At 47.6% G+C, this 23,209-nt stretch overlaps 1 protein-coding gene across 3 annotated transcripts in view; it reads left to right on the forward strand.

Moving 5' to 3' along the window:
- The window catches only part of Tnrc6c (trinucleotide repeat containing adaptor 6C), an 81,390-nt gene extending 61,245 nt beyond the window's left edge, over window positions 1–20,145 (forward strand). For all 3 annotated transcript variants that reach the window (XM_028892557.2, XM_028892558.2, XM_037200853.1), the window contains 8 exons: window positions 8–248; window positions 5,836–6,003; window positions 8,418–8,609; window positions 9,068–9,211; window positions 15,489–15,683; window positions 16,468–16,538; window positions 17,141–17,280; window positions 17,942–20,145. In XM_028892557.2, coding sequence (XP_028748390.1) covers window positions 8–248; window positions 5,836–6,003; window positions 8,418–8,609; window positions 9,068–9,211; window positions 15,489–15,683; window positions 16,468–16,538; window positions 17,141–17,280; window positions 17,942–18,302 — 1,512 coding nt within the window. In that variant the 3' untranslated portion in view covers window positions 18,303–20,145. The remainder of the gene's footprint in view (window positions 1–7; window positions 249–5,835; window positions 6,004–8,417; window positions 8,610–9,067; window positions 9,212–15,488; window positions 15,684–16,467; window positions 16,539–17,140; window positions 17,281–17,941) is intronic.
- The last annotated feature ends 3,064 nt before the right edge of the window (window positions 20,146–23,209 follow it).

The raw sequence follows: 23,209 nt of genomic DNA on the forward strand, positions 1-23,209 counted from the left end.
CTGCCAGGTTGCGCGCACAATCACTAATCTGCAGCAGCAGATCCAGCAGCACCAGCGCCAGCTGGCCCAGGCCCTGCTTGTAAAGCAGCCTCCACCACCGCCACCCCCGCCGCACCTGTCTCTGCACCCTTCTGCAGGCAAATCGGCCATGGATAGCTTCCCCCCTCATCCTCAGACTCCCGGCCTTCCCGACCTGCAGACCAAAGAGCAGCAGTCTTCACCCAACACCTTTGCTCCTTATCCTCTTGGTGAGTCTACTATGGGTTTAAAAGCTACTCAAGGTACAGGTATCTTCAAGTCCTTCCTGTGATAACCAGGACTGCTGTGTGGTAGGCAGAATGGCAGACTGTGCTGAGACATCAGAGATAGACTCAGAGAGTGGAGCTCTCAAGGCTTCATCTTGTGGGAGCAACACTGCCTTCAGCATAGCACAAGTTCACCACTACCACAGTACTTAGTAGGACCTGGGAGGCCCTGCGTGTTGGACTCACCTACAGTCCAAGCCCTTGGGAGGCAGAAGCAGCACTATTATGAGTTCAAGACTAGCCTGAATTATATAACAAGGGCCTGTTTTGATTCCTGGTGCTGGGACTGAGTAGTAGTGCTTGGGAAAACCCTCTGTTGTGACAAAGGCCATTCAGTTCATTCTGGTTTGTCGTTTGGTTTTTCCAGACAGGCTTTCTCTGTGTAGTCCTGGCTGTCCTGGAACTCGCTCTGTAGACCAGGCTGGTCTCAAATTCACAGAGATCCACCTGCCTCTGCCTCCTGAATGCTGGGATTAAAGGCATGCACCACCACCACCACCACCACCACCACCACCACCACCACCATCACCACCAACTGGCCTGGTTTATCTTCTTACTGTTTTTGTTTTTTTTTATTTGATACACCATCTCAAACTATAGCCTAGGCCAACTAAAACTCCCCAGTGTCCTCCTGCCTCCACTCTCAAGTACTAAGATTACAGGTCTCTACTAGTCCTTGCTAGCCTCTGTCCTTCAGCCTCCGCTGTAGAGAGGAGCTTGTCTCATCTGGTCAGTGATGGTCACACTGATAAAGCAGCCCCTCTATAAGGTGGTTGCTGATCTGCACTCGTGTAGTACATGTGTGACCAGCACACAGAACCTGACCTGTAAAACCAAGCTTGATGCTGGAGAACTCTGGTACTAACTGGGCAACTAGGAGAAGTATTTCAGGATTGTCTGCTGATAGCTGGCAGAATCTGTGGGCATGGGACAAGGAGAGTAAGTAACTTCAAATGCATATCTCCAAAGGGACAAAGGCCAGTGGATAGCAGTGGATTGCTGCCAACAGCATACCTCCCTCTTTAGAATGCTTGTATCCTCTGTTATTATCCTGTCCATTGGTCAAGACCCAAGTTAGGACTTCGGTTCCTTGGGACCAGTTTCCATCCACTGCTGATGTGTACAGTTGGCCTGGTTTCTCTTTGCCTCAATTTTTCTGTCCATATGAACTAGAAATAGTTATCACACAGGGTTCTTTTAAAGATTTTATGAGTTAATAATGTATAAAGTTCTTGGGTTGGACATGGTGGCTCACACCTGTGATGCCAGTACTAGAGCTGTTGAGCCAGTTAGATAGACTAAGGTTCGAGGCCAGCCTGGCTAACAGTTCCTGCTTAATAAAATGCAGTATGAGCCAGGCGGTGGTGGCGCATGCCTTTAATCCCAGCACTCAGGAGGCAGAGACAGGCGGATCTCTGTGAGTTTAAGGCCAGCCTGGGCTACAGAGTGAGTTCCAGGATAGGCTCCAAAGCTATAGAGAAACCATGTCTCAAAAAAAAAAAAAACAAACAACAACAACAAAAAATAATAAAAATAAGTGTGTGTGCATGCATGTGTTTGTGTGGTTTGTAACCGTAATCCCACATGACAGATGCATGATGGACTTCTTTTGTAGGGTAGTTGTTCAGAACATACTCCATTCTATATCCCACAGTGTCTCAGATCCTGCTGTGCCTGTCCCTTAAACTACATAGACTTGACTTCTAGGGATCACCTTGTACAATGAATCTTTGAAATTGGATAAAGATTTATTTTGATAAAAATGTTAAGATATTGAAATTATAGTTATAATATATTTAATATATGTGATATAACATTTAAAATAGGCAGTTTATTAGGTATATGAAACTTTGCCTGCAAAATGTTCTGTCTTGTTGGCTCTTGGCTTTTCTCTATAACACACTGATTGCTGAAGAGCCACTTAGAAATGGAACAACCTGTGGCAGGAAACCAGAAGGCCAAGTTTCTCTGGGGTCTCTCCCCTTTCCTCCATTCAGACAGTCCAGGCCTCAGTGTCTCTTCCCTGATGGGCTTGATTGTATCAACAGGAACAGTAACCCAGTGACCTTGAGAGCTCTCAAGAAGGAAAGGTTCACTGTACCATGATAAGCCAATGATAAATACACCTATGATCTCAGCATTAGGGAGCTGAGGCAGGAGGATTGCTGTCAGTCAAGATTAGCCTGGGCAAGTATAGCAAATAACAGACTAGCCAGGTCATATACCAAGACCCTCTCTCAAACAAAGAAATAAAAAAATATATAAGATTAAAATTTAAAAGTGAGGCCCAGACAGACAGGTAAAAGTTCAGTGAGTAATGAAGAAGTGTTTCTAGATACCAGGGTACAGCAGAGCGGGGCCCTGGTGTGTTATTTAGGGCAGTCTAACGAGAAGATGCCAGGACTGGCTCACTGAATGGGAATGAAGCCCTTGAGTGCTCTGACGCCGAGCCCTTGTTACCACCCTACCTGGTCCACCTGTAAAGTAAATGAGGTTGATTCACACAGCTGTTCCTGTCCCAGGATGTGACTGTGCATAAACACTTCAGTGGCTGACCAAAAATGGGATGCTTGCCCAGTATGGTGGCACACACCTTTAATCTCAGTACTCAGGAGACAAACAGATCTCTTTGAGTTCCAGGACAGCATGATCTATGTGACATGTTCCAGGACAGGCACATAGAGAGACCTTGTCAAAAAACAAAACAAAACAAAAACAAACAAACAAGCAAACAAAAACAGACCTGGTGCACAGAGCTTGCTTTCCATGTGGCAGCACCTCTTTGGTCCAGTAGCACCTCCTTATTGTGGCCAACCTGTTCAGTTTGCCACATGACAGGCCCTCAGGCCCGCTCACCTGTTCCCCCTTTGTCTGCATTACCCACATACTCCCATGGACAGGGGAATTTGCAGCCCCTGCTCTGAAATTTAGAACTAAAATGTTTGACTCTACTTGAGTGGTAGAGTTCCCTCTGCCGTGACAGGTTTGAATTATGGGATGGGCCACACCAATGTGCAGTGGCAGTACAGGAACTCGCTGTCCAAGAGGGGTTGAAAGCACTGGGTTGCTCTGTTACTGATTGTTCCTCTCCACCCGAGTGTCCGACCCACTTCCAGCTGGGAGCCTCACCAGGAATGTGTCACTGCAGCCTTCTGTTAAGATCCTCCTCATTGGGCTGGAGAGATGGCTCAGAGGTTAAGAGCACTGGCTGTTCTTCCAGAGGTCCTGAGTTCAATAATTCAATTCCCAGCAACCACATGGCAGTTCACAACCATCTGTAATGAGATCTGGCGCCCTCTTCTGGCCTGCAGGAAGAAGAGTGTATACATAATAAATAAATAAATAAATCTTTAAAAAAAAGAGAGAGATCCTCCTCATCAAGTCTTTATTATCCTAGCATAATGCTGTTCTTGCCCAATCCTCCCAAAATATTAGCTCACCATTCTAGAGGTGGGTAGACAGCAGCACCCACACTCTTACAGAGCTCCTGAAAAGCTGTTTACTATTTAACTCATAAGTTCCATTAGTACTGACTTCTGCAGGCTCAAGTTGTCCCAACCAGCTTGTTCTTTAGGTGGTTTGTCAGGACTTAGAGGCAGTATGCTTGATCTGGTAGTTCCCACATGGTGCTGTGGATTCATCTGAACTTGTCTTGTCTGAACCCTGGTGTCCAGCACTGAAACCAGGAGAGAAGACTAATAGCATGCTCACCTTAATTCAGGAGCAATATTTATTTCAAAAATATGTTGTAGGGACTAGAGAGATGGCTCAGTGGTTAAGAGCACTGGCTGTACTTCCAGAGGACTGGGCTTGATTCCTAGCACCTACTTGGTGGCTCACAACTATCTGTAATGCCAGTCACAGGGCATCTGATTTCTTCTGGCCTCTATGGGCACCAAGCATGCAAGTGATACACAGACATACATGCAGGCAAAACACTCATACATACACACACACATTCACACAAATATATATACATAGTGTCAGTATGTTCACACACACACACACACACACACACACACACACACACACACACACACATATAGTGTCAAAAGTTTAAAAAATAAAAATAGGGGACTGGAGAGATGGCTCAGCAGTTAAGGGCACTGACTGTTTTTCCAGAGGACCTGGGTTCAATTCCCAGCACCCATATGGCAGCTAACAACTCTCTGTAACTCCAGTTCCAGGGGATCTAACACCCTCACACACACATACATGCAGACAAAACACCAATGCACATAAAATAAAAATAAATAAATTTAGCCAGGAGGTGGTGGCTCATGCCTTTCATCCCAGCACTTGGGAGGCAGAGCCAGGCGAATCTCTGTAAATTCGAGGCCAGCCTGGTCTACAGAGTGAGATCCAGGACAGGCACCAAAACTACACAGAGAAACCCTGTCTCAAAAAACCAAAATACATACATACATACATACATACATACATACATACATACATACATTTAAAAAATAATAAATGTATACATGGAGAAGAAGAAAACACGTATTTTTCACCAGCATTAAAATTTATAGTTAAAAGTGGATGTTTCAGCTGGGTGATAATGGCATACACCTTTAATCCCAGCACTTGGGAAGCAGAGGCTGGTGGATCTTTGTGAATTTGAGGCCAGCCTGGTCTACAGAGCGAGATCCGAGATCCAGGACAGCCAGGAGTATACGTTAAAAACCTTGTCTCAAAAAACCAAAAAAAAAAAAAAAAAAAAGTGGCTACAGCAGCTAGTACCTGTAATCCAATGCTTGAGAAGCTGAGGTAGAAGGATCGCCTTGAGTCAGAGGCATACCTGGACTACATGGTGATTTCTAGCCCAGCCTGGGCCATACTTTGGGATCTTGTCTCAAAAAACTAAAATTAAAAAAAAAAAAATTGCAGTTGAATCAGGTAATTACAGTGTACTCCTGTAATCTCAGCATTTGGGAGCCTGAAGCAAGAAGACACAAGTTAGAGCTACATGTTAAAATTCTGTCTTAAAAAAGGAGAGTGGGGGCTGGAGAGATGGCTCAGCGGTTAAGACCACTGGCTGCTCTTCCAAAGGTCCTGAGTTCAATTCCCAGCAACCACATGGTGGCTCACAACCATCTATAATGAGATCTGGTGCCCTCTTCTGGCCTGCAGGCATACATGCAGACAGAACACTGTGTACATGATAAATAAATCTTGAAAAAAAAAAAGGTAAAAAAAAAAAAATGGAGAGGGGTGTGGGCATGGTAGCACATGACCAGGGTCAGGAGCAGACAGCTCTGTGAGTTGGAGGCCAACCTGGTCTATATAGTGAGTTCCAAGGTCAGTCAGGGGCTGACAAGGTGGTGGCACATGTCTGTAACCCCACCTAACACTCAGGACTCAGAGGCAAGCAGAAGTTTTTAGACGAGCTAAGGACTACATAGTGAGACCTTGTCTCCAAAAAGCTGTAGAGGCAGTGAAGTGTGTGGCTGTGCCTAGGGTGACTCTCCAGGGCTCTCAGAGTGAGATCTGTCAGGGGAGAGGCAAATACTAATAATGTCTGTGTTTTCAGCTGGATTAAACCCAAACATGAATGTCAACAGCATAGACATGAGCAGTGGTTTGTCTGTGAAGGACTCATCTCAGTCCCAGTCACGCCTCCCTCAGTGGACACATCCCAACTCCATGGGTAACTTGTCTAGTGCTGCTTCTCCCCTGGACCAGAATCCTAGCAAGCATGGTATGTATGTCCTGACCAAATGCCTGGCCCACAGAAGGTTGCAGTTGGCTTATTGATGGGGTATCTGAAGTATCACATGTTCGTTCTGTGCATTTCTGTGAATGCAACTCCAAAAGCCGAAGAACAGGAGTCTGTACCGTTACACAGTACCTGCAAGGTCTACCGTCAGGTCTTAGCTTCAAATGCACACCTCCTTGAAAATGCCCCAGAACACAAAAGAGGGTAGGTCAGAGCCCACATGCTCTCTAGTTAACTCCTTTTCTGCTGACAGAAAGAGCCTGTGAGGCCTGGAGAGATGACTCAGCAGATAAGAGCAGATATTGGCCTTGTGGACGACCTGAGTTGAGTTCTGTCACACAATGGATGGCCTCTCTGGGTACCTACACTCACATGCAGATACCCACACCTGGATATACAAGAACATAATGTTTTTTTTTATTGTTAAAAAAAAGGGGGGGGGACTAAAAGAATCAAAACAAAACACAAGAAGAAATACTCAGAAAGGAGAAAGAAACAAAACTGCTAATCAGCATGTTGGCCTAGAGAGGTTAGGGTGTGACTCAGTGGGCAGGGGAACTAACCTGGCTTCCAGTGGGCTAGATTGAGTGCACGGCACTAGCCTGGAATGCATGAGGGCCTGAGTTTTATCCCCTGAACTGGAAAGGAACAAAAGAAATGTAATAGGACATATAGTTTTCTCTTGATATAAAGTAATCTAAAAGGAAATTCCCCCAACAATTAATTTAGCGAGAAAATCTCCATGTGGCCTTTACCTGGCCCTGCCGTCGTTTACGGTGTGAGTCCATGCCCACCTCGCTCTTGCGTAGTAAGAGCATCACTGCAGAGATACCAGGATCACTGACCAGGAAGATTTATGATAGGCTGCCTCCCAAGGTATAAGATTTCCAGCTTGGGAGTGTGGGGGATGTTCTGTGCACACCTATAATCCCAGCAGTTGGGAGGTAGAGGCAGGAGGATCAGGAGTTCAAGGTCATCCTTGGCTACTTGTAAGTTGGAGGTGAGTTCCAGGACAGCCAGGGCTGCAAAGAGAGACCTTATCTTTAAAAAAAAAAAAAAAAAAAAAAAAAAAATCATTAATATTCACTGAGTACATGACATGAATTTAGCTCCTCAAGAGGCCAAGACAGTAAGATCACTTGAGCCCATGTGTTCCAACCTGCCTGGGCAAGTCTCTTAGAGCGGGGGAGGGTGTCACGGGGAGGTGGCTCAGCAGGTAAGAGCACTTGCTGCACAAGCCTGAGGACCTGAGTTCCGATCCTCAGAACCCTGTGTGCTCTCTTCATATGCCTGTAACCCCAGTTTTTCCTAAAGCAGATAGGAGGATACTTGGGACTTGCTGCCACCAGCCTAGCCCCAGGTTCAGTGAGAGACCATGTTTCAAGGAAATCAGGAGAGTGATAGAGCAAGACACCTGATAGCCTCTGGCCTCTATGCAAGCACATAGATGTATGCATACAAATAAAAATTTTTTAAAAGTTTCTGAGCTGAGGCTAAAGATTGGTTGATAGAGTGCTTGCCTAGGTTGCAAGAAGCCTGGGGTAAAGTGTACAACACCACATAAACCAAGCTTGTTGGTAAATGCCTGTAATCTTATCACTAGAGAGGTAGAAACTGGAAGATCCAGAATACACAGCAAGTTCAAGGCCAGTGTGGGGGTACGTAAGACCGTATCTCAAAAAGAAACAAACCTTCCAGCATGACAAACTAAAATAGTTTCATAGTGGCATACACCTATAATCGCAAGATTTGGCGAGCTAGAGGCAGGACGATTAAGAGTTTAAGGTCATTCTTGACTACATAGGAAGTTCAAGGCCAATCCAGACTATATGATATCATCTCAAAAAACAAAGTTCAGTGGTAGAGTATTTACCTAGCATGTATGAAGCCTTGTATTAGATCGCCCACACTGGAAAGTAATAATAATCATGATAATAACAACAACAACAGCTTTAATCCCAGCCCTCAGAAGGCAGAGGTAGGCAGTTCTCTGAGTTTGAGGCCAGTTTTGTCTACAGAGTGAGTTCCAGGACAGCCAGGACTACACAGAGAAACCCTGTCTCAAGAAACCAAAAGTAAACAAACAAACAGCAGTAGCAGTAATGGTATGTGATTGATAATACTTGGGTAATCAGCGTCTCTCAGGGGTAAAAGCTTGGCCTCGCATACACAGTGCCCTGGGTTGTATGCCTAGCACCACAAAAAATGTTTCAGTCATCTAAAGACCATATTTGGGCTGATACAGTTCTTAGAGAACCCTGGACAGCCAAAGGCAGACAGTCAGTCCATGTGACTGCAGGGGGTGAGTAAGGTACTGGACCTAGAAGGGAAGGCTACAGTGTATCCTGGGCATCTTTGGCAGAATGTTCACTTAGTTCCTGGTTCCTGTTCTGTAGGTGCTATCCCTGGAGGTCTAAGCATCGGGCCTCCGGGTAAGTCCTCCATTGATGACTCGTATGGCCGGTACGATTTAATCCAGAACAGTGAGTCACCAGCCAGTCCTCCTGTAGCTGTTCCTCATAGCTGGTCACGTGCCAAATCTGACAGTGATAAGATCTCAAATGGCTCCAGCATCAGCTGGCCCCCAGGTAAGACTGCACGATACTCGTGGGCAACAGTAGATGCAAATGTGCCCTGAGCCTACGATGGCAAATAGAGCTGAGGAAGCCTAGATCTGCACTGTGGGTCCTGCATTCATCAAGTCCATAGCTTGGGGTTTCTATTGAGACTTCATGGAGTACGCTGGTGTCAAGCATTCTTCTATAGCTTCCCAGTTCAAGATCGGAGTAGGCCAGTGGCAAGGGGGAGTGGGGAAGGGACACCAGCTTCTACCTGGTAAAGGCGTTCACACCTGAAATGTGGTAGCTGTTTCTAGTTTGCTCAAAAAGAATGATTGATCTAATGAACTATATGTAAGCAAGAGTACCTCTGAACCTAATTATCAGATTTTTTAAATTTCTACAAATATGAAAAAATGAAGTTTAAGTGTCATGATGCAACATGAAGGTGCTCTAGTATGCAGCCTCATATTGCTTTCCATGAACAGAATTCCATCCCGGAGTTCCGTGGAAAGGACTTCAGAATATTGATCCCGAGAATGACCCTGATGTCACTCCTGGCAGTGTCCCTACTGGACCTACCATCAACACCACCATCCAGGATGTCAACCGCTACCTCCTCAAGAGTGGAGGTGAGGAGGGCCATCACCCCTGCCTTCTGTGGGCGGGTCTCCAGGCTCCTATAGAGGCATCATCTGGCTGTGTGTGGTCTGTGTGGCAGGTATGGCACCAGACATAGTTGATTGGCACCTGTTCTGTTCACCTGACCATTGTGGCATCAGAAGATGCCTGGCAGAGCCTGTGAGGACACTGACATGAGGTGTGTGCATGTGCTGAGTGGGCTAACACAGCTTGAGTATCCTTTAGCCAGGTGCTCAGGACCACAGGAGCTTCAGATTCTGGAAGCTTGCAGAGACTGTCCCTAATCCACAAACAACAAACACAGCTTGATACTCTGTAGATGAGTCTTCAACCAGCAAGTCATCCGCATCATTTTTTAATCATTGTGCATTGTGTTAGGCAATCACAGCTTCAGCCATCAGCCTTTCAGAACAAGGGTTGTTATTTTTTTGTTTTTTCTCACTTCTTTTGAGGGGGAGGCAGGGTGTGCAGGGCTTGAGACAGTGTTTCTCTGTATGGCTGTCCTGGAGCTCACTCTGTAGACCAGGCTGTCCCAAACTCTCAGAGATCCTCCTGCCTCTGCCACCTGAGTGCTGGGAGTAAGGGCGTGGTGAAAACACCCAGCTCCAGTCTCTTTTCCTGCCTCATTGTTGATGCTGACTTTTGACACAGCCTCTTTCAGATATCCGGTACAAATCAGTACCAGGCCACACTTTCAAGCTAGAAAGCTTGAGTGTAGGCTTTAGACACTCATTTAGACATGAGTGGAGGTCATCCTGGGAGGCATTTGCAGAGAGAGCTCCCTGTTGATGTTAATGGAAGAACCACCTTTCCATAGTAGCCTGTCACTCATGAGGCCCTCCTCAGTTCCCAAGTATTTAGTTAGATCACTACTTACAACCTTACCTGTTGAGGGTGTGTATGTACCTCTGGCTCTTTAATATAATCACCTCTGCATGGAAGCCTGTATGCATACCTTCCTTGTCAGCTGCCCTGGGGTTGATACAGCTACTGCTTTCAGATTGCTGGTTGCCTTGCATTACACAAAAACAGGAGCCTGCAGGAGGTGACAGAGGAAGAGTAAAGCAGAGGCGGAGGATGTAGACCCTATCCCTCACTGCTTATTACTCTTAAGTGTGGCTGTGCGAGAATGGTAAGCCTGTGTGTTGATGGTGGAGAAATGCAGCAGAGGTTCAGCTGGTCCTGGTGTTAGGAAAGGGCTAGTTGCTTGCTATGCAGAGCTGCCTGAGTCAAGCTTCAGTGGAGCAGTAAGTGATCCCTCAGCACTGAACATGCTAGGAGCATTCAGAGTGATCTCTACCATCTGCCCAAAGTGTGGTAAAGGTAGCCTAGAGAAATACATGCACTCTAGACAGCAGAGCAGCCATCTTCCAGTTTCATACATTCCTGATAAAGGTGGTAGACATAGAACAAAAAGGAAGCCAAGCCTTAAAAAAAGCATCAGCTACCAGGACAAGGCAAAGAAACAGAATCAAGTTCCAGCACTAAAGAGATAGCCAATTAGCCCAGTGACTTGAAGCTCTCTGTGTACATGGCCTATCCTATCAAGGATGTTGCTTTAGGGTCAAGTGCATTTACAAAAGTGCTCAACACCGGGCTCAGACCCTCCTACCATGTGCTGCGTGCTAGAAAAACTTGTTCCTACACGTTGGTATCCTAGGGCTTCTCTGACAGGAGTACAGCTGGCACACACCTGTAGACATGCGAGCCCTACACCACACCGAGTGCTGTTGCACTTGCTCTAGGTCAACAGGTGGATGCTTCCCTACAGAACCCTGACCTAGTGCCAGACCTGGCCACAAAGGCCATTGTTTGAGTGACTGCATTGATGATCCAAACTAGAAAGAGAAGACAGTCATGCCCAGTAGGGAAGACAACAGTTCCCAACAGGGAATACCCACAGTCGGTTGAGCTTATTTTATGGACTTGAGCCGCTGTATTTGTTTATATTTTTTTTAGGATATTGGGTATGAGGGGGTTTGGATTTGGGGTGGTGGTTAATTATTGTTTTGGAGGTTTGTTTCAATAGTTTTAAGACAAGGTCTCATGTAGCCCTGAATATACTGTGTAACTGAGGATGACCTTGAACTCTTGATCCTCCTCCTGACTGCACCTCTAAAGAGTTAGGAATATAAGCATGTACTGCCACATCCTATTTTTGTTGTAGTTACTCTTACTTGTTTTGTTTTTTGAGACGGGGTCTCATGTAGCCCAGGCTGACCTCAGACTTACTCTCTAAATCAAGCTAACCTTGAATCTCCCTATCCTCCTGCCTTAGCTGAGTACTGGGACTATATGAATTATACCAATATTTCTGATTTGGCTGAATGCTTTAATTAAGTTTTTGTTTTTCTTACTTGATTGCCGTTGGTATTGTATTCTGATCTGTATTAAAAATTCAGAGACAGGCAGTGGTGGCATACGTTTTTAATCCCAGCACCCAGGAGGCAGAGATAGGCAAATCTCTGTGAGTTTGAGGCCAGCCTGGTCTACAGAGTAAGTTCTAGGACAGCCAGGGTTATGCAGATAAACTCTGTCTCAAAAAAAAGAAAAATAAAAAAAAATTGTACCGAGACCCAGTATTTGATGGGTGCTGTTTTGGTTTGAACCCTTGAGAAGTGAACAGCAACCAGACTTGTGGGACTGTTTTGCAGGATCATCATACAAGACTTGCTTAATCTGGAAAGGGACATGCTTTTATGGGGTAGATTTCACTGTTGAAACAAAACATTGAAGACCAGGAGGTCCCGGTTAGGCTCAGCCCTATTGCTCATTCAAGGAACAGCAATGAAGGGCCAGTCTTTCATCCTGTGATCTTAGACTGATGATGTCGTTGGGCTGAGGAAGTCATTTAGGATTATTGGTAGAGCAGACATCTTTTAAAACTGAAGACTCAGGGCTGGAGAGATGGCTCAGAGGTTAAGAGCACTGGCTGCTCTTCCAGAGGTCCTGAGTTCAATTCCCAGCAACCACATGGTGACTCACAACCATCTGTAGTGAGATCTGGTGCCCTCTTTTGGCCTGCAGGCATACATACAGACAGATTGCTGTATACATAAGAAATAAATAAATCTTTAAAAAAAACAAAAACAAAAACCTGAAGACCCACAGTATAGGAGTCATTGTCAGCTGTCCTGAGCTCTAGGGGAGGTCATAACATGTACAGTGGTGCAGCCAACTGAGCTGGAGGAACCATGGCTTTCTGTTTGTGTCGATGGGCATAACAGCCCAGCTGTGCCTAGGTCCCAGTTGAAGAAGTTCTTTCGCCCTGCTTTCTGCCACAGAACTGGCACCATCCCCATACTCACTGTCCCCAGGGTCTTGATTTCTTTACAGACTTGTAACAAAGGGATGACCAAAGCCAAATCAATCCATTAGGAACCCAGGTGTCTAAAATTCCCATATGTCCTCTAGATGCAAGGACAAGGTTTCTCAGAATAGAAAGCTGAGGCTCTACGTGTACACAGTGATCAGGACAGATGCCTCTTTATTATCCCAGGTCCCCGAGGGAAGTGGGATTGAGAGATAGGCTCAGGCCAGGCGGTGGTGGCGCCTGGCTTTAATCCCAGCACTTGGGCAGCAGAGACAGGTGGATCTCTATGAGTTCAGTATAGCCAGGGTGGTTACACAGAGAAACCGTGTCTCAAAACACCAAGGTGGGGGGTGGAGCTCAGAAAAGTTCTCTTGTTTCTATGGTCACCAGGATTTATATTGAGACGTTTGGATTATTTTTTTTTTAATTTTGTTTTTGTTTGAGCTATAAAAGAATGATAGCCGGGCGGTGGTGGCGCACGCCTTTAATCCCAGCACTCGGGAGGCAGAGGCAGGCGGATCTCTGTGAGTTCGAGGCCAGCCTGGGCTACCAAGTGAGCTCCAGGAAAGGCGCAAAACTACACAGAGAAACCCTGTCTCGAAAAACCAAAAAAAAAAAAAAAAAAAAAAAAAAAAAAAGAATGATAATTGCCCTATATTTAAATTCTTACCTTTCGATAGGGAAAATCCTGTTGATCCTTCAGCATCCAGCCACAGGGTTCAGCAAACTTCTCAGTGGTTCTCTTCCTTGTGACTTACCCACCACCTCCAATGATTTTTACCATGGCCCAGCCCATACTGTGTCACCTTGGTTTTCTGGGACTTTCAGGAAGGTCTATTGTAGGCTTTCCCTGGAGCTGAGAAACACAACCCTGGCCTCCTCCCTACTCTGTGTCATACCACAGCTCCTCATACCCCATCCACACTGCTCACTGCATGCCTCCCACCCCATCTTAGTGCATGTTTGATTCTACAAGGTTCTCCCCACCATCTTCTCAGAATGCCTGACCACTCAGTGCCTCTGGCTGCAGTGGCTTTCAGCAGCATTGCATCAGGTAGAAACTGGCCTCTTGGCCTGAAGGAGCTTTTCCTTCTGGCCCCAAACAAAACCTGGGCAGGCTCCAGCTTTTCCTGTTGGTCCATTGCTCCTCAAGGGCAGGGAGGCCATGTATGATGAAGCCAGGCAGGGACCTGACCATCTCAGCAGTGGGAACATGTATCCTCACATGGGGTGGTAATGTCTCTTCATGGGGTGATGAAGACCACATGATATGTAGGTCTCACCTGAGTAGGTCAGCTTCCCCTTCTCCGAGCAGTGACGAGAGCTTGTGAGACTGTGGGATGCAAAGGCAGGCAGCAGCATCTGTGTGTGCTTACCTGAGTTGGAGGTGGGTCAGAGGAGACTGCAGCAGTCCCACTGTGAGTCCCAGCTTCACGGTGGGCCCTGCTCCACTGTCCTGTCCTTGTGGTGTCCGAAGCACTCTTCAGACACTAAAGCCCTCACAACTCCTTCACATAAATCGTTTATTCTAGAGTGAAAGAAATGTTAGGGTTTCTCTACATAGCTGACTAATCCACCTGCCTCTGCCTCCCTAGTGCTGAGATTAAAGGTGTGCAACTACACCAGGCTTTATAAAAACTTCCTTAAGACACAGACATAAGATGTGTGTACACACATTGTCTTGAATTTGTGGATAAACCAGTATGCCATCAAACCTCATCTAGATTTTCAACTGGTGTGCTGTGCCTTGCTACACAGAGCTGCCCCAGGAAAGCAGTGTTGATATACTCCAGCATCATGGTCAGATTACAGAGCCAGTGCTGCTGCATTGTTCCCACTCCTAATTTGACAGAGAAGTGTGTTTAACCTTTCATACCTCCACTGGGAAGAAGCTAAGGAATAAGGAAAACCCACCTTTCTTGATAGCATTTGGTTTACAGTGTGTCTAGCCAGTGTTCACTGTGAGGCTGTGGTCCTCCCATTGGCCAGGCTGGGGCAAGGGCCACCTGTACTGTAGACGTGTCTCAGGAGCACATAGGATTCCGGCGGCTGTTCCAGTTGAGCTTGGGCAGATGAAGGAGCTGGGGCCGATGGTGGCCATTGCTTCTGTGTTCCTCCCGATGAGTTCCAGTTACTGTATCCCCACCTGATGTAGTATCTAAATGCAGAAGCAGTGGAGACATCTGTGTACAGCTCGATAGACAAAGGATTCCCTAGACACTTGAGAGATAGATTGTAGTGGCTGTGGGGAGTGTCTGTCAGGAGATTAATCCCCTAGAGACTGCACAAGAAGCCTATGTATAGACCATGCTTCTGACCATGACCATCCCAACACAACCTGCTGGTAAGTGGAAGACTTATCAGCAGGACGTCAGAGGACTTGGAGGTGTAGCCCAGTTGATAAAATGCTTGCCTAGCCTTCACTAAGCCCTGAATTCCATTCCCAACACCAAATAAATCAGGTGTAATGGCACAAGCCTGTAATCCTAGCACTTGGGAGGCAGAGGCAGGAGGATCACCACAAGCTCAAGGCCAACCTGGGCTATATAAGGAAGACCCTATCTCAAGCAAACAAACACAAACTTTAATTAAAAAAATAAGATTAAACTTCAGAACTATTGTTTTCTTGATAGCAAATGTCAGCAGTTCAGTCTACGCAGGGCACACACGGTGTCTTTGAAGAGAAATTCGAAGAGAGAAAAGCTGGGTGTAGTGGCGCAGTCCCTGGTCCCATCAGCTCAGGAAGCTGAGGCAGGAAGGTCATCAGACCTAGCAGTCGAAGGCCAGCTTGGGCAACCCAGAGACAAGGAAGCATGAGATAGACAGGCCGCCGTGCTTTGTCGCCGCCGCCGCCGCCGCGCTCTCCATCTGCAGTGTCAGGACTGCCCGCTCCCCAGGCTGCAGTCGCTCCTCTGGGTGTGCACAGTGCGTAAGCTCTGCTTCTCTCCTTCTAGGAAAACTGTCAGACATGAAATCAACATGGTCCTCGGGCCCAGCCTCTCACTCACAAGCCTCTCTGTCTCATGAGTTGTGGAAGGTACCCAGAAACACTACTGCACCCACCAGGCCACCTCCAGGCTTAGCCAATCCCAAGCCTTCCTCTACCTGGGGCACCAGCCCCCTAGGCTGGACCAGCTCCTACTCCTCGGGTAAGCACTGCCACCTCCTGTTGACAAGGGTACAGGGTATTGTAGCTGCTCTACATGCTTTAGGGGTTGTAGCTGTCTTATCCCATGCCTCTTATCCAACCCCTGGAGCCTGGGAGGTTAAGAAAGAGCAGGAGTGTCATAGACTAGCAGGGCATACATATACCACATGGACTGTGTCCTCAAAAAGACCATTCGGCCATTCTAGGCTTCCTACCACCTCAGCCAGTCCAGGGGTCTTAGTTTCTCTGCAAGGCTCCATGGAAACATAATGACTCCCCATGCTAAAAACCAAGGTCCCTCAGAAGTGCTGTGTGGCGCTATAGAGCCCCTCCCACCAAGTGCTTGGGCCACACGTGCAGCACAAAAGAGGAAGCACCCAGGCTGCAGGCAGCTACGGATGCCGAGAGCAGTGGCCCGGCCTTGTAGTAGCAGTCCCACCCTGCCGTGTCCACTTCACTTCTTCAACCCGCAGACCTTCAGGGGTTGTCTGGGGGTTGGGACAGAACAAGGTAGAGAGTGGGACTTGGCAGGTGATTCTCAGGTACCCCATCAAACCTGCCCCTACGCACAGGCAGAAGAAGACAGGCCTCCTGGGCTGGCAGGCGTATTTGGGAAGTTACGGTTTTCATGGGCCATGGATAGAATCTGCTGTGATTATGAGATTGAGTATCAAGAAGTGCTATGGCTTCCACGGGGTCCAAACACTAGAGCTTGCTGTGTGTTTTAGGTGAGACTAGAAACTTGCCTGTGGATTGAGTTCTTGTCCCGTGGACTTGTTACACAGGTTCTGCTTGGAGTACTGACACCTCAGGAAGAACAAGCAGCTGGCTCGTTCTGCGCAACCTCACACCCCAGGTACAGGTGCTGCCAAGTAGGGGCTGTCATGTCATACCCATGGGTGGCTGCTTGTGGCCAAGAAGGTAACTGCCCTGCCCCTGGAGCAGGTAACCTGTGTCAGGCATCTGCCTTCAGGCCTAGAGTGGCAGAGGCGAGGTGGGGACAGGTAAGTGTGGGCAGGCACAGCCACGTGCTTCTCTCAGCCATGTGCCTGGTGGCTTAGTCGCCCTTCAGAAACTGAAAAGCAGTACTTTGATAAAGAGAACCGTTCATCGTACACACCTGTTCTAGGGGATTTGGCCACCTCAGACACGTGGTCAGCTCTTAGTTCTCTGGCACAGAACTAGCTTGTCACCGCAAGGCTACCAGGCTACTGCTATGCCTTTTGCAAACTGCAGAACTCAGAATGGCATTTTGGCCCTTCCCTCTGACTAACATAACTGAAGTAGCCCCCATTGCAGATGCCTGGCCATAGAGGCATCTCTCTGTGTCAGCTGCAGTCACTAGCCTGTCAGAGGCAATGTGTTCTAGTATGCAGTGCGTCCAGTTTCCATACTGCTACTGCAAAACATAGCAAGAGCTTGGAGGAGAGCATGGTCTGCCCTTTGCTTCCTCCTCAGATTGACGGTTCTACACTGCGGACGCTGTGTTTGCAGCATGGGCCTCTCATCACATTCCACCTGAATCTGACCCAAGGCAACGCTGTGGTCCGGTACAGCTCCAAGGAAGAAGCCGCCAAGGCCCAGAAGTCTCTGCACATGTATGTTTTTTCCTCAGCCCCCCTCACACTGCCAAGTAGCCACAAGCGACCCAGTATTGTTAGGTGGGGTGGGTGAGTGAGTGAGTGAGTGAGCGAGCGAGCGTTGTGGCTCCGCCCCCACACTGCCGGCCAGACCTGTGTCCTTTCCCAGCCCTGATCGTGGAAATCCAAGATCAAAGTGTGGGCAGACTTGACTCCTCCTGAGGCCTAGCTCTTCAGCTTGTAGACAGCAGTCCTCTTCCTGTGTCTTCATGTCATCACTGTGTTTGTGTCTGTCCCCTAGGAAGAGTCCAAAAGGAGCCTCTAGCCACCCAGGCTCCAGGGTTGCTCACAGCAGCCCACTGCCCACTTGAGGGTGTTTTATACATGCAGAATACATAAAGACCTGCTCTGGAGTGTCACCAGAGGTGGGGGACACCGATGGCAGCTGAGCCCCCGTTGTACAGCACACTTAAACATGAACTCCACACATTGATCCTCTGTGGCTGCCAGGAGGTTAAAACGAGGACAAATTCATTATCTGGTTTAGAGTTAACAGTGACAGCACAACCACAAGGCTAGGTCATGATAGCCTGTGTCACGGTGATACTTTTGTGTGTCATTCCTGGTAGCACAGCCGCAGGACTTGGGATGACACACTTACCCAGCCTCTTCCTTCTAGGTGTGTATTGGGAAACACCACCATCTTGGCTGAGTTCGCTGGTGAAGAAGAAGTGAACCGCTTCCTGGCCCAAGGCCAAGCCCTGCCACCCACCTCCAGCTGGCAATCCAGCAGCGGGGGCAGCCAGCCCAGGCTGGGCTCCTCAGGCAGCACCCACAGCCTAGTGCGCAGCGACACTGCCCACTGGAACACCCCATGCCTGAGTGGCAAAGGCAGCAGTGAACTGCTGTGGGGTGGGGTGCCCCAGTACTCCAGCAGTCTCTGGGGCCCTCCCAGTGCTGATGATGCCAGGGTGATCGGCAGCCCCACGCCTCTCAACACTCTGCTGCCTGGGGACCTGCTCAGCGGCGAGTCCATCTAGGGGTCACCGTCATTGGGGAGGAGAGAGCTGACCATGCCAGGCCCGGCTCTGAGGCTCCAGCTGATGGACAAGCTGCCCCTTCAAGTACCTCTGTCCAGTTTTGAAGATGAACCTTGGCCTCAGCCCTTGCGAACTGTTGAAGACAGTGCGGGCTGCTTTTGGTCAGCGTCACGTGCTAACGACAGGATGTTCCTCATAGCTTTTTATTTTATGTCGTCTTACGTTGTACGGTGTGTTGTCATTTTGAGTTTTAAGTATAAAAGCTGCTTAGAATAGTTCTATCATGAAGGGCACTTTTCAGACTGTGGGCTGGAAAGGGTTATTTTATGGTGGGGTGGGGGGAGACTTGAAGCCTATTTAAAGTGAGCCTGTGACGATTATGCACATTACCAGAGGCGGCGGGCGGGGCAGGCAGCTGCATTGTGCAGGCACAGAGCTGAGGCGCGTGGCCAGTGCTCTGTCCCCCCTGGATCCGCCTATGCACATTACCCTTCTTTCATTACTTTTTCATGTCATTTTTTTTAATCCCAAAAAAATATTTTTTAAAAGTTAAAAAAAAAAAGACATATCAAACATGCAAATACTTGAACCCAGCAGGCCAATACCGAAATGTGAACAGTTCCACGTTGACATCTGTGCACAGAAACAGGCTCTAGGAAATGTCTACATTCATAGCCTACGTGTGCGTGTGCGTGTGTGTGTGTGCGCGTGTGCTTGTGGAACAGTGTGTATGTGCGCACGTGCTCTTGCACAGTTAGCGCTTACTGTGTGTTTGTGAGTGTGTGAGGGATTTAACTGTGGGTTTCCCTTTTATTCAGTATATGCTTTTTTTATTTTTTATTTTATTTTATTTTTTTTTGCGCATTGGTCAAATGTCATTGTTCTTCGCTTCTAACTTTGCACTGAGGTGTCCCTGCCCTTCCCTCGGCTAACCCTGAACAGTAGAGAACCCATGGGACAGGGCTGGTGACAATTCACGTGTAAATGTTTACTCAAGGACTCTGTTATTGCATTTAAAGTTACAGTGTATATCTCTGGAGAAATAATATGTCTATCTACCTTTAGCAGCTTTTCATTGTGGACTAATGCAAGAAGATTATTACCAGAGTATTGCACCATTTCCATCTGGAATATAAAGTTAAAGAGAAAAGCAAAACCGTTGTTGAACTGTGGCCATAGATACTTGTAGAGAATGGGTGTTCCGCAAGGAGCTGGGACAAGCACTTGGACATGGGTTGTGACTGCTTTTGGAGGAGCTGTGGTTTGGGCTCCCACCTGTTTACAGACCTTTTGTTCTCCTTCAGACTTTAAAATAAAATTTAAAAAAAAATTAAAAAAATTTAAAAGGAATAAAAAAAAAAAAAGACTTCCATCGTAAAAAAACAAAACAAAAACAAAAAAAAAAAAAAAAAAAAAAAAACCAAGCAAACAAAACCTATTTTCAGAATGCAGATGTGTTACTTCAGAGCTGTGGGATGGGACGTGCTGTCCCCTCCAGCCACCATGGACTCTGTCGATTGTCTTCACCCTTCCTCAAGGTGACAAGGCATTGTGGTCTCTGTCTTGCACATGCCGGCTAGCTCTCAGGAAAGCCAGGGCTCCCGGGGCAGCTCCACACCATTTCATGTATTTTTAAACCCAACTCCTAGCACTGAAGATGTTATTTAAAAAAAAGGAAAAAAAAAAAAGGAAAAAAAAAAAAAAAAAACCACACACACAAAGAAGAAAAATACCTAATCTCTAATGTGTAGCAGTTACATATTTACCAAATAATGGACTCAAAAGAAATAGATGTTTGAAGAGTGCTTTATATATTAAAAATTGCTTTATGTTTTAAAGATGATCAATGTTTTGATTGTTTTGCAAGGAAGAAAGACAATGAAATAACACACCCTCAAGTATGTTTTAAAAAAATATATGAACATTGTACTCCCTGCCTATGTGGTCAGGAAACTTGTGCATTACATTTTTTAATTAGCTTTTTAATGGTTTTATCAAAACAAGAAAGCAAGTCCTGCAGGATCGCAGAGAAACCCTGGTTTTCTAGAGGATCGTGAGCTATGCACAACTGGGTTCGTCATGGATCCCAAGGAACGGCCCTCCTCAGAGTGACTGCATCTCATCCCCATTACGTGCGTCCTAGATATTTGATGTATGTATACCCAAGTATGTATATCAAATACGTGCGTGTGCGTGCGTGTGCTCCCAGACGTACAGCTTGCCATGCTGCCATTTAGCACTGAGTTGTAGAAAAACTCCTAATGTTTTAAAACTGGGGATGGAAGTAAAGGATGTTTTCAGTTTTTGTGGGTCCCCCCCCTTTTTTTGCTTTTTTTTTTAACCTTTTGAATTTAAAATGTCTCTGACTCTTAAGATTAAAAGAGTTTGTGGCGCTTAATGCCCCCCTCATGGAATGTGGTGGTTGGACGCACACCAGAGGTTGCTTTCAAAAATACAGCGCTTTGTTGAGTCTTAATAAAGTGCAGTTTTTCTTGGCTCTTCACTATTGCTGGTCTTTCATCTATGAGAGGCAGGGGCTTCCTTTTTCTCTTGGTGTGGAGACAGCCCGCTGTGTCTGCCGAGTTTGCACTTGCTCTGCCTAAACTCAGTCTTGGCTGTTTGACTTGAAGCTACAGCCTTGCTCTTTGGTTTTGCTGAGAACACGTGGATCTTATCAGTAGCCACTGGAAGGCATAACAGCTTCCAAGTCCTCCTGGCCTGACTGAATGGGATGCATCTTAAGACCAGTATTGCCCAGACCAGCAGCGGGTGGAGCCAGAGGCTACAGGTTCTCCCAGAGCCACTGCCCCATACTCTCCCAGAACCACATGCCCGGTACAGGCATTAAAAAGGAGACCAGAGAGGAGGGTAGCTCAGGTAGGGCCTTTGTGTGCAGGCACAAGGTCCTGGGTTCCATCGCCAGCACTATCTGGAAAAATCCCAGCGGTATGCACTTGTAGCCCCAGTACTCAGGAGGCTGAGGAGCAGCACTGCCTGAGTCCACAGGCTCAAGACCCCCAATGCCTTCCTAAGTGTTTCATTGATCTCTGCCCCTAAGACCATACTGGCTAACATGCACAAAACGACAGCATTATTAGCAGGCTCGTGGGTAGAAGTAGAAACACTGGGTCAGCTCTCACCCTCTAATGTTGACCCCACCATGTGCTGAGGATGAGCCCTGGCCTCCCACAGGGGACTCAGGAAAGAAGGGGAGCTGCTAGCTCTGCTGAGGAAATTACTGAAGGGCCCTGGCCTCGTGGGAACCCAAAGACCAGAGGAAGAACAAGACTCGGGATGTCAAGCTGCCCTTGGTCTTCCAGCAACCTCCAGCTCTGCTGGCCAGGACGTCAGCAGCAGAGCAGACCAGGGCTAGCCTAGGAGCTGCCATGGCACAGATGTTTCCATCTCCTGTGGGGAAAGCAGCAGTGACTTAGAGGATCTTGCCTGCATTTGGGAGGTGCTGTTGTCAGCCTTCTGGTGCCTTCCAAGACGTCCAGGGAGTAACAGGTTTTGTGGAAGTGGCACCTGCCCTGGCCATCGAGGCTGTGTGGGACTTTGACAATGAGGACCAGCAGAAAAGGCTTCATGGGACTAGATTGGATGAAGTAAGCCTGATGTCAGGGATCCAAGAAGTGGTGAGTTTGGAGCTGCCCAGTCACCATACTCTTCTGACAAGACGGGCACAGCAGTGAAGACGGAAGGCAGGATGCCCATCGAAGGTGGTGGGCTGGGCAGAGAATGCCCGAAGAGGTGGGCTAGCCTGACTGGGGCACAAGACATGGTGGGAGCTATTGTGGGCTGGCCTAGGCTGAGCGAAGCAGACAAGACATTGGTGGCAAGGGCTATCCCAGGAAGCTTCTTTGCAGCCATGGTACTAGAAAAGACCTATTAGGCCAGGGTGATGTGGGCCCTTGTGAGCCAATGCTGCTCAGAGTCATTGCTGGTAAAGGCGTCCTCACAAGCTCGTCTCCTGCTGGCAATAAGGGAAGCATGCCTGGCCTGAATCCTACCACCCCCATCCTTGTAAACAGTCTTCAGCTTAGGTGTCTGCATACGACCGACCGACCGATGATGCTAGATTTCACCCAGAGCAGTTATCAGCCTTGACCTTTGTGAACTCCCTAAGGATCTCTGGGGTAGCGGAGGTACAGGTGTTTTCAAATCCCATGTGCTTCCCTGTGCAGCCAAGGTCAAGAAGCAGTGTTGACAGGAATGGTCATGCACACCTGCCATGCCAACATTGGGGAGGTTGAAGCAAGAGGATCAGAATTTCAAGGTCATCCTTGGCCAGCCTGGACTACATGAGACCCCCACACTGAGTTCTGTATTCATTGTGAAACGATACTACCTGCTAAACAGAAATTTGCAGTCTCCAAGTCTGGAGTTGATTTTATTTGCCAGTTACAGCTAACTCATCCTCCCCACTTTTCTATGCCTACAAAACACCAGTGAGGGCGGCTTTGCAGAAGAGCCCATCCCGAGGTAAGGAATGGAGGCCAGGAGAGGCAAAGCCCGCTCAGCTGGGGTGCTGACTGCCTGTGCGGCACTCGGCGCTCCCTCGGGCAGTGCCTGGATCCCTGTGTTGGCAGTCACGCCACAACTGGATCTGGGCTGATAGAAGACAGTGTTGGTGATTCTATGCAACACCTTGGGTGTCTTCCTTCCCTTCTCAGGGGTGTGTCCTGACCTTGTGAAGCAGAACTGATGACAATAAAGGTCATCACCCACTGATGTCTTCATTAGTGCAGAACCCAGTTAGTTAGGCTCTCTGGAGTGCCCATGGGGACTGGAGACACAGAGCACCAACCAGCCCAGATCAGCTGTGACAGCTTAGGAACTCTGCTGAAACACCTATGGTGTTTAGTGTCATAGGAGCCTTCCATGTTGCTGGCCTTAGAGGTGGCACT

The sequence above is a fragment of the Peromyscus leucopus genome, chromosome 8b (genome assembly GCF_004664715.2).
Source record: "Peromyscus leucopus breed LL Stock chromosome 8b, UCI_PerLeu_2.1, whole genome shotgun sequence".
In the NCBI taxonomy this organism is placed as follows: Eukaryota; Metazoa; Chordata; class Mammalia; order Rodentia; family Cricetidae; genus Peromyscus; species Peromyscus leucopus.